The sequence below is a fragment of the Aspergillus welwitschiae genome (assembly GCF_003344945.1).
Source record: "Aspergillus welwitschiae strain CBS 139.54b unplaced genomic scaffold BDQ94scaffold_9, whole genome shotgun sequence".
Lineage (NCBI taxonomy): Eukaryota > Fungi > Ascomycota > Eurotiomycetes > Eurotiales > Aspergillaceae > Aspergillus > Aspergillus welwitschiae.
This window is the reverse complement of record NW_020798703.1, coordinates 387,063-403,657: the sequence shown is the minus strand read 5'-3', so window position 1 is coordinate 403,657 and position 16,595 is coordinate 387,063. Positions and strand designations below refer to the sequence as shown.

The window sequence follows — 16,595 nt, the reverse complement described above, 5'->3', positions numbered from 1 at the left end:
CTAAGCTCTTGGGATAGGAATAGGAGGAGGCAAGTAGGGTGTGAGTCAGGGGCGATAACGATTTGGAGGATAAATGGGAAGAGCTGGTTAGAGGTCGGAGGAAAAGATCATGATTGACGGTAAAGCAGGTCGTGAGAAAGAGAGAGCGAGCAGAAAAAAGAAAGCTGAGAGAGGAGGGGGGCCGAAAAAAAAGTAAAAAAACTCGAAGGAGAGTAGCAAAGGAAAAGGACCTAATGTGGTCGAAATGATGCTAATTACTAGACGAAGGCGCAGGGAGCCAGCAGTGGAGACGGACAAGAGCGTCGACTATGTACAAGAGCCGGTCGAAGCTCATGATGCTTGCTAAAGGCCCGTCCCAGGATGGCGGAGACCTCAGGCCCGGTCGACGTCAACCCGTGACTCGTGCCGATAACGCTATCGGCCAAAAGATTGGCCCTTGCTTTTCTGGTCTGGTACCGGTAATACCGAGCTGCGATTCCAGTCCCGTGCCATTACCATTGGGCTAGATCATTTTGCCTAGGTAAAACCGCATGTCAAAAGAAGGTGCAAATGGAGGACAAGACACGCCCCAATGCCACGGGGAATCGGGGAGAATGACAGACATGCTCCAGTTTGCATGGAGAGGACCCTAAAAACTGCTCTAAATCATAGCTCGTCGGGGAGCCGTTGCTTGATGCATTCTCAGCCACTCGATTGCGCAGGTGCTGCTCTACCTCACCACCGCTTTCCCGCTTCGGGACTAGCTCGGTGACCTGCCTATCGATACGAGGCCATCCTCTTTCACCAATTCCCATCCCACGTTATATGTCCGCGTAATTTCCAATACCTCCCAGCTCTGCAAATTCACCCTTTTGCACGTAAAGTTAGTTAGTATGGGTATAATCGCATATCAACGGTACCGCTAAGCCAGCCCCCCCTTCTGAATGGGCCCTTATTTATCTAGTGTCTGGTGCTTCCTTTACCATCTAGTCTACCAGTCGATAACAGCTAGACTAAGAGATGGTCTCACATGCAAACCGTCTCACCCATTCCGATCTTAATTCGCCGTCTTGCCCGCTGATCTATCTATTAGAGTACTAGTCCCCATAGGACCCGGAAAAGGCTCCCTGGTTTCAATCCCAGCCGGCACAAGACCAATTACTACTAGTAGATAGTACTCTGTAGTATGTGTCAATGTCTCACCGGTATGCATCCAGAAGGTAACAGTAACACATATCAACCCCCCCATCAACGCCACCGTTAGCTAAACGTGCAGGAACATCAAGGCCTGGATCCTCGATCATCGTCGCGGCAGAAACTGGGGCCTGGTCCCACAACCAATCGGCTTCATCGCCCCGGCAAGGACGATAAAGAGGTCAAGATGAAACTCCTCTTCGGCACGCTAGTAAATTCTCCTTTTAGCTGTTAATTAACAGGACGGTCCCATTGTCTGTCTGTATGTAAGTATGGATCTAGTACCAAGTATACATACCCACGGAATCTAGTAGCCTTTTCGCTTCCCTTCTCGCCTAGTATGTCTGACCCGTGTGTCATTCCTCGATGTAACGAATTACCTGCCTTTTCCTGTCTGTCTATTTGAAGCTTGAATCCGGGCAATTGTTTATAATTTGCCGAGATCGGGCAGGAAGTCTTGCAAGGAATCAGTATGTATGTATGAAACAAGTCATTCTGGCATTCCCCGGCCAGGTTATGATTCGGAACAATCCGAATCTGTTGGGGAAAGTGTCTAGTATGTATTTCTGGCAATGTAGTCAAGTGTAATGTGAGGGGCTGCACTAGAAGCTTGGTCGGTGCAGTACTAAGTAGTCACGTTCTGTAGGAGGCCTCTTGTCTGTCTCCAGTAGGTTCATTCATTTTCTCTGAGGTACGTAATTGCATATCAGGATGACTGAGAGGTAGTAGGAGGCTCAGCGTCTTCAAATGAATGGACACTGACGATATATATTAATACAAGTCCGCAGGACTAAACTCTCAAGATCCATAGATCCATCGTGCCATACTATGATCTTACTAGTACTAAATAAAGAAGGCCATCATGATTTCAAGTTCATGAGATCTCAGCTCGTGGAATACAAGAAGAACGATTGCTTAGTTCCAAAGAGTACGAAAAGTCTCTGCTGTTTAACGCAGTGGCCACCGGTCATCTCCTAGTTGAAATAGAGGCATAGGCATTGACCAGTATGACTACTAGTTGATACTGTATTTCAGCAGAATCAGGTGGGACTGTGGCAACAGTATATTTCACAGCAGATGCAACTTGCTATAGCACTATATGGTATTTTCAAGACACTTTTAATAACCCTGCACTGGCCGTCGGTGTCCCGCCACCAGTTCCGATCTTTTCATACTAGGGGATCTAAGACCGAAGACCGACTAGTAGTCCAAGCGTGGGAAACCTTTTCAGGCAGTCCCACCAGTAGCTAGCTAGAAGAGGCTGCTGCTACGAGCCCTACAAGCCAACTAAGGGCGGCGAGAACTGCACGTACTACTTTAGCCTGTTATTCCATCTCAAGCTAGAGGGGGTCGTTCCGTAACTTTCGAGAGACTAATCATGTCCAATTATATTCCTTTGCATGTGGTTACTAGAAACCCCGTGATGATGCCCGTTAGACAGATACATTCATAGTTATTCTTCTGTTGCAATACGTATATCGATCGACCCCAACACCAGACACCGTCTTCCCTTGACATGTGAGGAAGAAATAGGGAAAGAAATAAATGAAACTCGCACCCATCCAGTAATTATGTATTTCCATGGCATCGTATCTCATCAGCTAGTCCACCGTTGAGGCAGGAGAGAGATCAGGCAATTGCTTGTGCACTGCGCCGGATGCTCCTCCGCGCACCCTCACCAATGACATTCACGATGCCTTCGTTTTGCAAAGCGTAGATTGCCTCGCTAAATTGGTTGCTATCCAAGGGAGCGCTGCTCTGCTCGTTCAGAAGTCTGAAGACTTCAGCCCACCGAGCTGAGCCGCCTGATCCGGCCAGTTCATCCACCACGGAAAGCACACCGCGCTTGATCATTTCCCGGTTGCGTCTCTCGCTAGCACTGGTGCCCTCGGTGAGCAAGCCCATGTCGATGAGACCGGTGCGGGAGTCCGTCGCGGCCTGCTTGATGGCCGACCGGATGAGGCGCACGGCTTCTTCGACGTCATCGGCCGTCACCTCTGACGAGAGGCGCATGCGTGCGTGGGCTTCCGACAGTCGGATCATGGACTCCAGCTGACGCGTAGTGGCGGTAATACGGCGATCTGTTGACCGGATATCATCTCCAAGCTTGCGCATAGCAACATACGCATCGGAGAGCGCTTTTCCGGCAGCAGGGGTAAGCACGGGGTGCACCTTGGTTTTAGCGTACGTGATGTAGGCCGTGAGGAACTCGACGGGCTGTGAAAAGGGTGCAGGTTAGCTATTGTTACACAGGTGACATCCGTTCAGACTTACCAAGATCTCTTCACTGCTTGCGTTGTCGGGCTTGTCCTCCAGGTACATGTTGACAAGGTGCTTGGCCAGGCGACGATCCTCCTGTTCATCTGTCCGGTCGAGCATAAGATAAACCAAGTCAAATCGAGACAGCAGGGTGGGAGGTAGGTCAATATTCTGCGGGACCGGGAGGTTCGGGTTGTATCTGCTGCCGATGGGGTTCGCAGAGGCAAGGATACTGGTGCGAGCGTTCAAGGTGGTAATGATACCTGCCTTGGCAACGGACACGGTTTGCTGCTCCATCACTTCGTGTAGAACGGAGCGCGTCGATTCATTCATTTTATCAAATTCGTCGATGCAGCAAATACCGCCGTCCGAGAGAACCAAAGCACCGGACTCGAGAACCATCTGCTTGGTGTCAGGATCGCGGGTCACATAGGCCGTAAGACCAACGGCAGATGAACCTTTGCCGCTGGTGTAGACACCGCGGGGCGCGATCTTGTGAACATATCGGAGTAGCTGAGATTTGGCGACAGATGGATCACCGCACAGAAGAATGTTGATGTCGCCACGGTAGCGTGGGTTACCGCCCTTCTGGAACGTCTTGTTGGTGCCGCCAAACATCTGCAGCAGAATGCCCTTCTTGACATCATCCATCTCGTAGACACTGGGCGCCAGGGATCGAGAGAGAAGCTCGTACACATCGGGTCGGCTGGCGGTGCGCTTGATTCTCTCCTCCTCCTCGGCAGTGATCTTTCGCGTCTGCTCGGCCTCACCAGCTGCTTGCTCCGACAACTCTTGCTCAACGGTCGACACATCGATACCCATCTTCTTGCGATCGATCTTCTGGACGTGCAGAACATCGACGTAGGTCTTGAAAAGCGTCTTCTGTGTCCGCTGGCGGGGGTTGATCCGAACCGGGTTGCATCGGAAGATACCAGTTACCTCCACGCGGTCACCGGCCTTGCAGACATCAACAAGTTCGTCGTACACGCAGAGGGAAACCGAGTGAGGGGTCTGGCCATCAGGGATGTTATCGGGGGTTTCTTGCAGCTTGATTACCTGCTTGTCGGCAAAAGCACAGCGGTTGTGAATAATCTGCATTGAGTTTCTGGCTTGGCAGACTTGACGAGGACAGACAGTGGGTTCCGCAATACGACCACGGTCAATATCGACCTGAACACTGTGGTTGCAAATCTGGCAGCGGAAGAAGGCTAGAGAACATATTAGTCGAGCAACATCAACGATGAGGCACGAGTCTCACCTTCTTTCATGTCTGGGATGATGGGCGTGGCCCGGATCACTAGACCCTTGATGCTCACCAACTTGTCCATATCTAAGGCACGTTAGCACTGAACTATCATTGTAGGCGCTTTATTGACATACCAGCAGGATCAAGGTCTCTCATGTTAACGGTAGAGTCAAGACCGAAAGGCATGACCTTGTAGGCGTTGGACTCGACTTCCTGGACGAGGTCCTGGATCTCTGCCGGAGGAGCCCGAGCAGCATCGCTCATAAGCGCATCAGAGCTGGGCACGGCGGGAGCCGAGCTGAGATCCCTGGTGTGGTTGGAACGAGCATGAGCCCGCTGGCGCTGCATTTCCTTGCCTGCCAGCTCAACCATCACATCCTTGACAGTTTGATCCATCAGAGGAATGATTTCTTGGGGGTATGCGTGAAGTTGATGCCACAGCTTCTGTGTCGATGGGTATGCCTTGAGATTCTTTGCATCGAGGTTGAGATTGGTGACACCGAGCTGACGCATCGTGTTGAGCATGGTGATGTACTCTCTTTTTTCTGCGGTATTTCCCATGATGCGAGTCTCATCTTCCGTAGCTCCATCGGCCCACAGTCGATACTTGGTGGCGAAGTTATAGAGGAAGTTCTTGAAGGCGGACATGGAATCTTGGATGGAAATGTTGGTACCCCAAATCACGCGGGTGGAGCTGCCACCCAAGGCCTCAGCCTCTGAGGTATCCGGGTGAATGTTGGAGAAGGTCGCATCAGACTGCGGTTCGCCATCGGCAGTAGGCATGCCGTTGGCGTCAACGAAGATCCTGCGGCGGCGACTGGGGGTCGATCCAAACCCTCCCGAATGAAGGTCATTGCGACGAGAGGTGCCCCGGTGACCATCGGCGTTGGAGCGCGATGAGACAAACAAGCCACTACTGCTGCTGGGAATGTCTGAGCGACCTGCTTGGCGACCTAGGGAACGGGTAGGACTGGAGCTGGAGACATATCGGATGGGGGATGAGTCTGTTTACATGTTAGCATATATAAGAAAGCTTATCAGATCAAGCCGGACATACCTCGTAGGGCAGCTACACCGTTTCCTCGTGGCGTAGTTTCGCCATCGTCCATTGTGGAGGAAGCTCTTACGGGGGAGCTCGGTTCGTCCATTCGAATATCGGGGGTCTCTGCGCTGCTGCTGTCCCCCTTCATGGGGGAGGATTGGAAGAACATGGGGGAGGAGGAAGGGACGGGCGCCTCGCCCCGAATCCGCCTCGACGCCCGGGGGGTGGTCTGTAATTGTTCATCACCAAGCGGGGTAGGGCTGCTGGTTTGGCGTTGTTGCTGCGAGCGAGTCGAGCGAGTCGAGCGAGCCGGAGAAGAGACGGCCGAATCCCTAGCAGGACGACCCCTACGACGAGAGGAGGCTGGAGAGTCTGACATGATGAGCCGGTCCTATAAAGAGACAAGTCCACGAAACAAATGGACCAAAAAAAAGGACCGACAAGAGGAGGGAGGGGGGAGGGGGAAGTAATTAGATAGGGAAAGATAGTAGGAAGTGGATTGGGGTGGATGATTGTGGTTGCGATGGAGAGTTTGAGGCACAAATTCGAAGTGGGCCTGAAAGGGAAAACAAATTCTCTTTTCGTCGAGCTCAACGCGCTGCAACGCGTCCACCGCGTAAAGTGGTTTCCTGTTTGGGACAGCGTGACACAAAAGCCACATTTTCCACATGACCTCTGTGGCTGGTGGGGCTGGGACCTTTTAGGGCTGGCTGCACCGCCACCTCCTCTACTGGTAGCCAATCATGAAATAGGAACGAACAGTGGGTCACCAGGGCCAGGGTCACACCTTCCTCTTTCAGGCAGGAACCACCGAACTGGAAAAGCAACGAAGAATGAAAGAATGATGTCTGCCAACAAAACCCCTTATTCTCATTCTATCCTCATCTCTAACGAATTCTACTCTCATGATGAACACAAGAGAGTCTGCCGTAGTACGCGCCAACTGAGATATCTTACGTAGACTGTAACTGAAACTACGGGGTATACTACACCCCCCGAGCGGGTGAAGCATCCACCCTGGCGCGTGAGACGGTAAGTGTCCAGCTAGGGAAGCGCCATGCAGTTTCGGCAGGCGCCTTGATGTCATCCCGGTGAGGATCGGCCATCCCCAAATCAAATGGCGCTTCTGCCCTGCTGCCTTTGGGCTCCCCCCCAAACGCTTCTCTGACTGGTGGAAAGGAGCTGCAAAGTGGGTGCCACTGTTGTCATTGTTTGGTCTCTTTTATCTGTAACACGTTTTTCCCCTTCGCTTTCATCGCTGGATCTCCATTATTTGGCTTGGACTTAATCCGCTTAATCCCCCATTCCTTCCCCCCTGGTGGTCATTGTCTCTTTATTTAGACAATTCTCCAGGTCTTTGCTCTCTGTTAGCGCTGTCTTCTCACCAACAGTGGTTCATCTCGTCCCCTTACATGCACTGATTGGTTCTCCCCGCTTCCGCCCTCATCTCATGGGCGTCTATGGAGCACTGCTAATTGCTACTGTTACTACTAATTTTGTCGCTCTCGTCTGTGACGTGCTGTTTACTCAACTGTATAACTGCCCTCCCTCGTGATGTCTACACCTTTCTTTCTTCCTCCTTCCACCCTGAATCTAGAACTCTCTTAACTACTGCGACTTCATTCATCACCTTTCTGGTGGCTCCTTACATCCATAAGCCACCACCACGACCACCTGCTTCGAGCTACCAAGTGGTGCTCGCTGCTTTCTCACTATGACAGATCTTGGGTCGGCGCTGGAACACGCCGGCGGCAGTGGGAAGAACAAGGAGGGTATCTCTATCGGAACTTTCGTTGCTTCCCTAACCACTGCCATTGTCGTCTTTGCTGTGGAATTTCTGCTCTTTATATTACTCAAGGGCAAACTCACTCGTATATAGTAAGTGGCCCGCCTGGAACTACAACGGAACGAGACATGACTGATGACTGATCGGTATCCAGCCAACCAAGAACCTATCTAGTCTCGGATAGGGAGCGTACGCAACCATCGCCGCCGGGTTTCTTTCGATGGATCGGCCCCGTGTTTCGCACTTCCAGCACTGAGTTCATACAAAAATGTGGCCTGGACGCTTACTTCTTTCTCCGCTACCTGCGCATGCTTCTCAAGATTTTCATCCCTTTAGGATGCCTAATTCTGCCAGTTCTTCTGCCTTTGAATAAAGTCGACGGCAAGGACACGAGCTACAAAAACGGTACAGCAGCGGATGGCCAATGGAACGTCACCGGTCTTGACCAACTTGCCTGGGGCAATGTCAAACCGGAGAACACATCACGCTACTGGGGCCATTTGGTCATGGCTGTCATCGCCATCTTTTATGTATGCGCCGTCTTCTTTGACGAGCTCAGAGGGTACATCCGTCTCCGTCAAGCCTACTTGACATCTCCCCAGCATCGTCTGCGAGCCTCCGCGACAACCGTTCTAGTTACAGCCATCCCCGAAAGCTGGCTCTCCGTAGAGGCTCTCGAATCACTGTTCGATGTCTTCCCGGGCGGAATTCGAAACATCTGGATCAACCGGAATTTCGACGATCTTAACGAGAAGGTGAAACAGCGCGATGAGCTAGCTCTGAAACTCGAGGCCGCAGAGACCGACCTAATTATCAAGTGCAAAAAGGCTCAGTTGAAACAGGCGAGAGCTGAAGCTAAGAAAGCCGGAAAGAACCCCAACACAGCGGAGACGAAGGAGAAGAAAGACGCCGATAGGAGGGCTTCAGCGCTGGCGCTGGATGGGGGTGTCAGCTCCGGTAACCCCCATCAAGCTCGCACTCTGGACCAGATCCTGCATCGTACTAAATCGAGAAAGAAGCCGGAACAGCCAGGGCCAAAGAAACGACTAAACCCGTTGGACCCTGCCGTCGAGGCAGCAGAGGCAGTCGGGCAGGGCATGGGAAAGCTGGGGAAAACTATGATTGGGGGCTTCAAGAAAGTCGAGCATGGACTGGACGGAACATTGGCCCGATCAGGAGGATTTGTGCCCGGCGACGCTATAGTCATTCCTGCTCACCATTCCGAACCTGAAACTGATGAAGCCAACAACGCCGATGATATGGAGCCCCAGGTCTGGTCAACGGATCCCCGTGATCATGCCGAACCCGTCCCAGAGAGTAGTGCATCAGAAGCGCGACCGGCGTCCAGACCAAAAAGGCCGTTTTGGAAAAGCCAATTGTCCAAGGATTCCAAGACGAGCAGTGAACCTGACGAACTGCCCCTGACGGCCCCTGAGTCTCCTGTGGAAAACGAGGAGGTGGAGGCCTCTGGCTCTGAAAGCGGCAATTCAATCAAAGAAAAGATCCCCTCCGACAATGCAAGAGGATTCAAGGAGGGCGATCGGGTACAGGGAGAGGAGTATCCCATTGCTTACAATGAAGGTTTTGACAACGAGGATTTTGGAGAACCGCTATGGCAGAAATACATCAGACCCAAAGATCGCGATACCATGCGGCTACCAATTTTCGGCCTCAGTTGGATGCCATCATTGTGGCTCATCGGCAAGAAGGTCGACACCATCGACTATTGTCGCAAGGAGTTGGCGCGCCTGAACCTGGAGATTGAAATTGACCAACAGAATCCGGAGAAGTTTCCCCATATGAATTCAGCCTTTATCCAGTTCAACCATCAAGTCGCCGCCCATATGGCTTGTCAGGCAGTCAGTCACCACGTCCCCAAGCAGATGGCCCCTCGTCTCGTCGAAATTTCACCGGACGATGTTATCTGGGACAACATGTCGATCAAGTGGTGGGAGCGTTATCTGCGCACGTTTGGCATCATCGCCGTCGTCTGTGGGATGGTGATAGGTTGGGCAATTCCCGTGGCGTTCACTGGCTTGCTTTCTCAGCTGTCATACCTGGAAGCTGCGTTTACTTGGCTGTCCTGGCTTTCTACATTGCCCGGTTGGTTTATCTCTGCCATTCAGGGTGTCTTGCCTGCACTTTTCCTGGCTATTCTAATGGCGATCCTACCCCTGATCCTTCGCTTCCTTAGTCGAACACAGGGTCTCTCCACGGGTATGGCCGTCGAGCTGACCGTTCAGAACTACTACTTTGCATTCCTGTTCGTGCAGCTGTTCTTGGTTGTGACCATCTCGTCCAGTTTCTCGACCATCATCAGCAACGTGACCGACGTTACCAGCTGGCCTGAACTCCTGGCGCAGAACATCCCCTCGTCTAGCAACTACTTCTTCTCGTATATGATTCTTCAGGCGATGTCAGTGAGTGCTGGAGCGCTGGTCCAGATCGTTAACCTGGTGAGCTGGTTCATTCTGGCACCAATTCTGGACAAGACGGCGCGGAAGAAATGGGGTCGAACCACCAACCTGAATCAGATGCAATGGGGTACCTTTTTCCCAGTGTACACCACTCTTGCGTCCATTGGTAAGCCTTAATCCCTTACATTTTCATGGACGACTTTCGCTAATTGAATTTCAGGGTTGATCTACTGCGTCATTGCACCTCTTATCCTAATTTTCAACGTGATCACGTTCAGTCTCTTCTGGTTTGTCTACCGGTATAATACGCTTTACGTGACCAAATTCCGCTTCGATACGGGTGGATTGCTTTTCCCTCGAGCCATCAATCAGCTGTTCACTGGCCTGTATGTCATGGAGCTTAGTCTGATCGGACTGTTCTTCTTGGTCCGGGACACGCAGGGCGAAGTTGCCTGCGAAGGACAAGCGATTATCATGATCATTGTCCTCATCCTGACAGCCGGCTATCAGATCCTTTTGAACGACGCTTTTGGCCCTCTGTTCCGTTACCTACCCATCACGCTGGAGGACGACGCGGTGCGCCGTGATGAGGAATTTGCTCGGGCCCAGAGAACCCGACTGGGTCTCCCAAATGAGGAAGAGGAGGATCCCAATGATACAATCGAGCACCAGCTGGCTGAACGCGAGCATCGTCAGCATCAGATTGACCGGATGTCGCACGATATCGAGTTAAAGACGCTGGAGTCTTCCTCCCCAGACCGGGGAAACCACCACATCATGCATAGGCCACATCTCGGACCGCAGCGAAAATCGTGGGCTGAACGATCACCAAACCGGCGGTCACCATACTACAAGGCCCACTCCAATACTCAAGTACCCAGTGTCCAGCGTCTGCGCGACAGGATCGCACAAGACGCCGAGGCCCAAGGCCCTCCTTCGCGCAATGTTGGGGCCACGCTTTTTGCCGGCATCCACGACGAATTGGAGGACCTGACACCCGACGAGCGTGATCAGCTCGTGCAACGGGCTTTTCAACATGACGCATTGCGTGCCAAACGACCGGTGATCTGGATTCCTCGTGACGACCTCGGGGTCAGTGACGATGAGGTGTACCGGACGCAACGGTTCAGCAAGCACATCTGGATCAGTAACGAGTATCAGGCACTGGATGGGAAATGCCACACGATCTTCAGCCGCAGTCCGCCCGACTTCTCCGAGGTGGACCTTATCCAGTTATAAGGCGTTGGGCTATGTATCAGTAGGCTGTATGATTGACGACGATTTGTTCTGGTTTGCAGTTCTTGCTTCATTCGGTTCATGGGATAAGGTATTTGCATTTACAGGCGTTGGGGACCATTCACAAGGGTTATAATAGAAGCGTGTGTACATGATTACCCAAGCAAGATGCCATAGATGGAGATACATCACAAGCAATGTCTATATAGTACGATAGCAGCACCCGTCAAAATTTAATCCACCTCAATCCATAAACTTACACACGGGCAACCGATATTTCTCAATCCTCCAATACGGCCTCCTCACACCCTCCCACTCACCCTCCAACGCCGGCACCTCCAACTCCTCCCACTCAACATCAAACCCGGCCTCAAACAAATCCATCTCCACCACCTTCTGGTAAACATCATAACTAATCTGCCTATCGGCCCCCATCCCATTAAAGAATCCCCAGCGCCCGCTCCCATTTTCGCCATCCTGCTCCAAAATCCCAATCACCTGCTCCGAAAAGAACTCCCGGAAATCACTATACGACTCGGCAAACGTATCATAGTAGATCGCATCAACCACTACCCCCTCGCCCACCAACGCAGGCAACACATCCTGCCACCGGCCCTCATGGATCCGCACCCCGGGCTTCTGATCCCACCCCTTACGCTTCATCTCCGCCACCACCTCCGGGTGCGCCTCCACGATATGGTGCTCACTGGGTCCATGTGACTGCAGGAACGTATCAACAATGCCCATCCCATGTCCGATGTTCATGACCCGCAGTCCGGGGGTGGGGAGCAGCTTCGCCGCGGATTTCTCCATGATGGTGGATTCCCACGACATCATGACGCCGTTTTGGTCACTGTCGAGGAGTCGATCGTTCGTGAAGGTTAGGTTTGAGTCGAGGTAGCGTGGTTGGGTGACGGAGGGGCCTTCTACGACTGCTCTCTCTTCGGTGGTGGTGGTGGTAGGTTCAGCATCGTTAGCAGCAGCTTCAGCAGTAACTTCTTGCTGCTCCACGCCCTCCTCCTGCTCTCCCTCCTCTTCATCTTCATCATCATCATCCCCCAAAGCCTCCCACCCCTCCTCCAACCTTCCCAACAACAACTCCGCCCGAACCCCCGCATCCACAATCATCTCATAAACCTCCATCAACCCCAACCGCCTCGCAATACACCCGGGCGTCTCATCATTCAAGTCCAGATCATTCCAGATCGCGCCCTCCCCGAGCAGGAACTTGACTGTTTCGACGACGCCGGCCGACGCTCCACCCTGCTCACCAGCACTGGTTGTGTCGACGCCATTCGTCTGCTTCTCGCCCTCCTCGTTGCTCTCCTCGCATGCAGCGATGGCCGCGTGAAGCGGCGAGAACCCTGTCTCGGGGTCCTTGACGTTTGCGGGGTTCCCGGGCGTTTGGTTTTCGCGGATGAGGCGCCGCAGGAGGGGGATGTTGTGGGTGGATGCGGCGAGGAGGATTTCTTGGATGTTGAGGTCGAGGTTTAGGGCCATGTTAGGGTCTTGGGTGAAGGTTATCATTGGGTCTGCGTCGGCCATCTTGGTATCTATTTGTGTGTATTTTCTCGTTTGGCTGCGAGAGAGGAGGGGTTAGTTGTTGTGAGGATGGTGGGGAGGAGGATTTGGATATGCGCGGCGGCGGGGTGGGGGGAGGAATTTATTTTCGAGCGGGGAAAACTTGGGTTGGGTTGGGTTGTGGTGGTGCGGTGCGGTATAGCGTAGGTGATTGGGGTGGACTTACAATTGATCGATTTATTAGGGAGGTGTTTTGGGGTTGAAATGGGTTTGAACTCCCACGTAGAGGATTTGTTCTACTGGGTTTGAATTGGTGATGGTTGATTCCGCTGGTAGAGATTTCCGCCGCCGCATTCGTCCCCGCCGCAGCTCCGCTATAACTGCATATCCATTTTATAGCCCGTATAGTGACTGAGTGTGTACCACCGGTCTTCATGTAGTAAGAGAAGAGAAACTGATCGCCGTTGCTCGAACCTGAGAATAACTATTTGTACAAGTACCCGATTCCATTCACCTGTCGTCCTGTCGGACGATCTTCATAGCGCCATGTCTTGCTACACCATTAACAAAGTCCCCATTCCTCTCCATCGGTCCATCCGTCCGCTTATTTCGTGTCGTCGGAGCCCGCGTTGACGTTCAGGCCCAATCCCTGGCTGTCCAGGTACAGCTTGTTCCGGCCACCGTTCTCCTGCAGGATCTGGGCGATTTGGCGGGCGTTCTCGATCTTCCGCAGCTCGATGTAACTCTTGCTCTTCTTGATGGCATCACCGATCAGCTCGGCTGAACGAGCCTCACCCTGAGCGCGCACAATGAATGCCTGCTTCTCCTGGCGGGCCTTGTCGACCAGGAAAGCGGCCCGCTGGGCTTCCTGCTGAGCAACCTGCTTGGCTTCGACGGCGGCGGTGAATTCGGGGGAGAAGGTCAAGTGCTATGGCAGGTATTAGCGAGACGGATAAAAGAAGTGATAATAGAGATAGCATACCGTAAGCGACACATCGTCCAAGGCAATGTTGAAGCGAGCAGCCCGACGAGCAAGGTTCTCCCGGACCAGGCGGGCAACGTTCTCACGCTGAGTGATCAACTGACTGGCGTTGAACTGTGCCACCACACTCTTCAAGACCTCGTTCACAATCGAAGGGAGCACACGCTCATCAAAATCCTGTCCCAGGGTACGGTATATTTGGGGGAGGGCGTCCACACGGGGTCTGGACAGGACACGGCAGGTGATGTTCACCATCTGCAAGTCCTTGGTACCGGTAAGGGAAGCAATATTGCGCGGCTTTGCGCGGACATCATAGATAATAGGAGTTTCGATCCAGGGAATCCGAAGGTGAGTTCCTAGAAGGAGAGCCTGTTAGATGAGCCGAATGCAGAGTATTGAGTATGCTTACCTTCACTGTAGATTTCCTTCTTGACACCACCTACTCTGGAGTACTTGATCGCACGGTGACCACCATCAACTGCAGTAGCCGTCAGTAAAAACAATACTTCCACCCATTATCCACGACAATGAGCTCACCGTTGAACAGCGAGTTGGAAACAGCATATACTCCAAGTCCAGTGAGGAGCAAAGTAGCGAGGCCCATGCCGGCGCGAGGATTACCACCACCGAAGCCGCCACCAAAACCGCCGCGGCGGTTTTGGAGGGCCATCTGGAGCTTGTACAACTGATCCCTGGGGTTCCCGGACATGATGATGGGGGGAGATGAAGGTGAGAGAGAGACGGGAAAGAGGATTGGTGTAAGCGGCGTCACTTTGGCTTCGTCGCTTTGGAAGCTCGAATTCGCGGCAAATCAATCGCCCGATTCGTCACCGCCTTGGCAGATGCTGCCGCTTTTCGACATCATCTTCGCTCTACAGACTTATCTTTCATTCATCTCCATTACTTCAAAGAACTCGTTGCCATTGCTTCTCGGGTATTCCTCCCAGGGCATTGCTCGTCTTTCTTAGCTTCTTGTCTCCGGGCTCCAGAGAATTCACCTCCTTCCCCTCCGCGCATCTTCCTCATATCACCACCACCACCTCCTCTTCAACCACCAAAACACCTATCTATACCATCCTCTCTTTTCTCCCTCCACCACAATCATGGCTCCCGGAGCCGGAAAGAGTGTCTTCCTGGGGAATATCCCTTATAGTATGTTCCCTGTCTCTGTCTTGCATCCACCACAACCACCCCAATGGCATCAAACTAACCCATCACTTCTCAGACCTCACGGAAGAACAAGTCAAAGACATCCTCAGCTCCGCCGGCACAGTAACCAAATTCCGCCTGATGATGAACCCCGAGACCGGTAAACCCAAAGGTTACGGTTTCGCCGACTTTGCCGACGCCGATGCGGCCGCCTCCGCTGTCCGCAACTTGAACGACTACGAGATCATGGGCCGCAAGATTCGGGTCGACTGGCCACACAACAATGAAAAGGACTCCATACCCCCCGACTACTCCCAGCTCTCCGCACCCGCTGTCCAAGACGGCTCCCAACAGCAACAACAGCAGCAGTCCGCGCCTCTTCCTCCTCTGCCCCCGGGTGTCGAAGTTCCCCCGCATCTCGATTGCCCCAACGCCATCTCTCAGACACTCGCTTCCCTGCCCCCGAACCAGCTCCTCGATGTCCTCTCCCAGATGAAGTCGCTTGTCATGGCGGATCCCGCCAGAGCGACAGAGCTTCTACGCCAAGCTCCTCAGCTCGCCTACGCAATCTTCCAAGCATTGCTACTCATGAACCTGGTCGATTACGGTGCTCTAGGCTCGGTGGTGGAACAAGCGAGCCAACCTAGTGCACCTGCACCCCCTCCTGCCGCCGCGCAAGCCTTCCAACCCTTCTCCGCTGTACCGGGACCGGTGTCTACGCCTCCAATGGTCAACACTCCTTTCGCTGCTGCTGCCGCCGCCCCGCCGCAACAACCCCCGCAGGCTATGCCAGGACAGGAAGAGCTCCTACAGCAAGTGCTCAGTATGCCGCAAGCTGCGATCGATGCGCTCCCACCCATGGAGCGCAGCCAGATCATGCTCCTTCGGCAGCAGTTGATGCAGGGTGCTATGCGGTGATTGAATATCACCTCTTATCTACCCCTCTGAAACTATCTTATACCCCCTCCCTCCCTCTCCCTCTTATCTCCCGAATGAGGAACAAAAGGAACCGGGCGCAAAGCAGCATCAGGCGGCACCTCTGACGCAGAATGCCTCGGCACGAACAACCGAATTTGTTCTACAACCCTTTCATCTCTCCATCTTGATGTTAGCAACGTCATAGCTTTCATTGATTGACTGATTGATCAACAACCGGAACCGGGTGTGAGTTTTGGCGCAATACGGGCATGTTGGTGGGGTTTCAAATTTGCGGGTTTTTCTTCTATTGGGTTGTGAGATACGGACTGGACTGGGAGACCATCGCCTTATTGCTCTCCCTTTCCTCTCCCTTTCTTTTTCTCGTTCTCAAACTTCCGGAATGTACATGATAGTATAGCAGCAGCTGTAGCGGATATCCCAGCAAATTGGTTTTGCTTCCAGACAGATCAGCAGTGTTGTAAACTCCTAGTATCCTATCCATGTGCTTGTCTTAACTTGTATTACTTTCCCCGACGTAAACCTTCAGAGATGAACCCCATATTTTCCAGAACACATAGTACATTTCTACTTTCTCATCTATGTCTCCGTCACACTTCGTACTATTCACCTATCTATCGTAATTTTCAAGATATGCTCTCTATCTTCTAGAACACATAGATTCCTAGTATTTCATCCATATCTCCGTCACAATTCGCATCATTTCCCTCCTTGTCATTAATCCTGGAGTATATCACCTCCCACACCAGTAACGTTATGATTTAGTTCAACCCGTGCTATGTTTCTTCACGGGACATGCTCGACGCTGCTTCCCATGGGGCATTTTGTTGACATGGTACACTCTCTTC

General features: G+C 52.6%; 6 protein-coding genes across 6 annotated transcripts; 2 read left to right on the top strand and 4 right to left on the bottom strand.

Annotated features, from left to right (window-relative positions):
* Window positions 1–2,538: 2,538 nt before the first annotated feature.
* On the bottom strand, window positions 2,539–2,811 carry BDQ94DRAFT_139670 (uncharacterized protein). Its single transcript, XM_026765477.1, has one exon. It carries the CDS (start codon window positions 2,769–2,771, stop codon window positions 2,607–2,609), a length of 165 nt encoding a protein of 54 aa, XP_026628498.1. The 5' UTR covers window positions 2,772–2,811; the 3' UTR covers window positions 2,539–2,606.
* On the bottom strand, window positions 2,539–5,899 carry BDQ94DRAFT_139669 (MCM DNA helicase complex subunit MCM4). The gene is made up of 5 exons (XM_026765476.1): window positions 5,736–5,899; window positions 4,813–5,682; window positions 4,691–4,762; window positions 3,448–4,640; window positions 2,539–3,390 (listed from the first exon to the last, which is right to left on the bottom strand). The coding sequence occupies exons 1-5, from the start codon at window positions 5,887–5,889 to the stop codon at window positions 2,803–2,805; spliced, it is 2,877 nt and encodes a 958-aa protein (XP_026628497.1). The 5' UTR covers window positions 5,890–5,899; the 3' UTR covers window positions 2,539–2,802.
* Window positions 5,900–6,805: 906 nt separating this feature from the next.
* BDQ94DRAFT_186285 (putative DUF221 domain protein) lies at window positions 6,806–11,282 on the top strand. The gene is made up of 3 exons (XM_026775117.1): window positions 6,806–7,598; window positions 7,661–10,089; window positions 10,144–11,282. The coding sequence occupies exons 1-3, from the start codon at window positions 7,435–7,437 to the stop codon at window positions 11,160–11,162; spliced, it is 3,612 nt and encodes a 1,203-aa protein (XP_026628496.1). The 5' UTR covers window positions 6,806–7,434; the 3' UTR covers window positions 11,163–11,282.
* On the bottom strand, window positions 11,283–13,016 carry rmt2 (protein-arginine N5-methyltransferase). Its single transcript, XM_026763909.1, has 2 exons — window positions 12,907–13,016; window positions 11,283–12,738 (listed from the first exon to the last, which is right to left on the bottom strand). Exon 2 carries the CDS (start codon window positions 12,702–12,704, stop codon window positions 11,403–11,405), a length of 1,302 nt encoding a protein of 433 aa, XP_026628495.1. The 5' UTR covers window positions 12,705–12,738; window positions 12,907–13,016; the 3' UTR covers window positions 11,283–11,402.
* On the bottom strand, window positions 12,980–14,427 carry BDQ94DRAFT_139664 (prohibitin subunit PHB2). Its single transcript, XM_026765475.1, has 4 exons — window positions 14,200–14,427; window positions 14,072–14,140; window positions 13,663–14,018; window positions 12,980–13,608 (listed from the first exon to the last, which is right to left on the bottom strand). The coding sequence occupies exons 1-4, from the start codon at window positions 14,369–14,371 to the stop codon at window positions 13,285–13,287; spliced, it is 921 nt and encodes a 306-aa protein (XP_026628494.1). The 5' UTR covers window positions 14,372–14,427; the 3' UTR covers window positions 12,980–13,284.
* Window positions 14,428–14,565: 138 nt separating this feature from the next.
* BDQ94DRAFT_128697 (putative polyadenylation factor subunit CstF64) lies at window positions 14,566–15,881 on the top strand. The gene is made up of 2 exons (XM_026763908.1): window positions 14,566–14,814; window positions 14,888–15,881. The coding sequence occupies exons 1-2, from the start codon at window positions 14,766–14,768 to the stop codon at window positions 15,727–15,729; spliced, it is 891 nt and encodes a 296-aa protein (XP_026628493.1). The 5' UTR covers window positions 14,566–14,765; the 3' UTR covers window positions 15,730–15,881.
* The last annotated feature ends 714 nt before the right edge of the window (window positions 15,882–16,595 follow it).

Coding starts and splice junctions, on each gene's coding strand:
- BDQ94DRAFT_139670 (XM_026765477.1), bottom strand. CDS start 2,771: ATGAGATACGATGCCATGGAAATACATAATTACTGGATGGGTGCGAGT.
- BDQ94DRAFT_139669 (XM_026765476.1), bottom strand. CDS start 5,889: ATGTTCTTCCAATCCTCCCCCATGAAGGGGGACAGCAGCAGCGCAGAG. Junction 4,763..4,812: donor GAGAGACCTTGATCCTGCTG/GTATGTCAATAA, acceptor AACGTGCCTTAG/ATATGGACAAGTTGGTGAGC. Junction 3,391..3,447: donor CAAGCAGTGAAGAGATCTTG/GTAAGTCTGAAC, acceptor CCCTTTTCACAG/CCCGTCGAGTTCCTCACGGC.
- BDQ94DRAFT_186285 (XM_026775117.1), top strand. CDS start 7,435: ATGACAGATCTTGGGTCGGCGCTGGAACACGCCGGCGGCAGTGGGAAG. Junction 7,599..7,660: donor GGCAAACTCACTCGTATATA/GTAAGTGGCCCG, acceptor ATCGGTATCCAG/CCAACCAAGAACCTATCTAG. Junction 10,090..10,143: donor CACCACTCTTGCGTCCATTG/GTAAGCCTTAAT, acceptor ATTGAATTTCAG/GGTTGATCTACTGCGTCATT.
- rmt2 (XM_026763909.1), bottom strand. CDS start 12,704: ATGGCCGACGCAGACCCAATGATAACCTTCACCCAAGACCCTAACATG.
- BDQ94DRAFT_139664 (XM_026765475.1), bottom strand. CDS start 14,371: ATGTCCGGGAACCCCAGGGATCAGTTGTACAAGCTCCAGATGGCCCTC. Junction 14,141..14,199: donor TTCCAACTCGCTGTTCAACG/GTGAGCTCATTG, acceptor CGGCTACTGCAG/TTGATGGTGGTCACCGTGCG. Junction 14,019..14,071: donor GAAGGAAATCTACAGTGAAG/GTAAGCATACTC, acceptor CTCTCCTTCTAG/GAACTCACCTTCGGATTCCC.
- BDQ94DRAFT_128697 (XM_026763908.1), top strand. CDS start 14,766: ATGGCTCCCGGAGCCGGAAAGAGTGTCTTCCTGGGGAATATCCCTTAT. Junction 14,815..14,887: donor CCTGGGGAATATCCCTTATA/GTATGTTCCCTG, acceptor ATCACTTCTCAG/ACCTCACGGAAGAACAAGTC.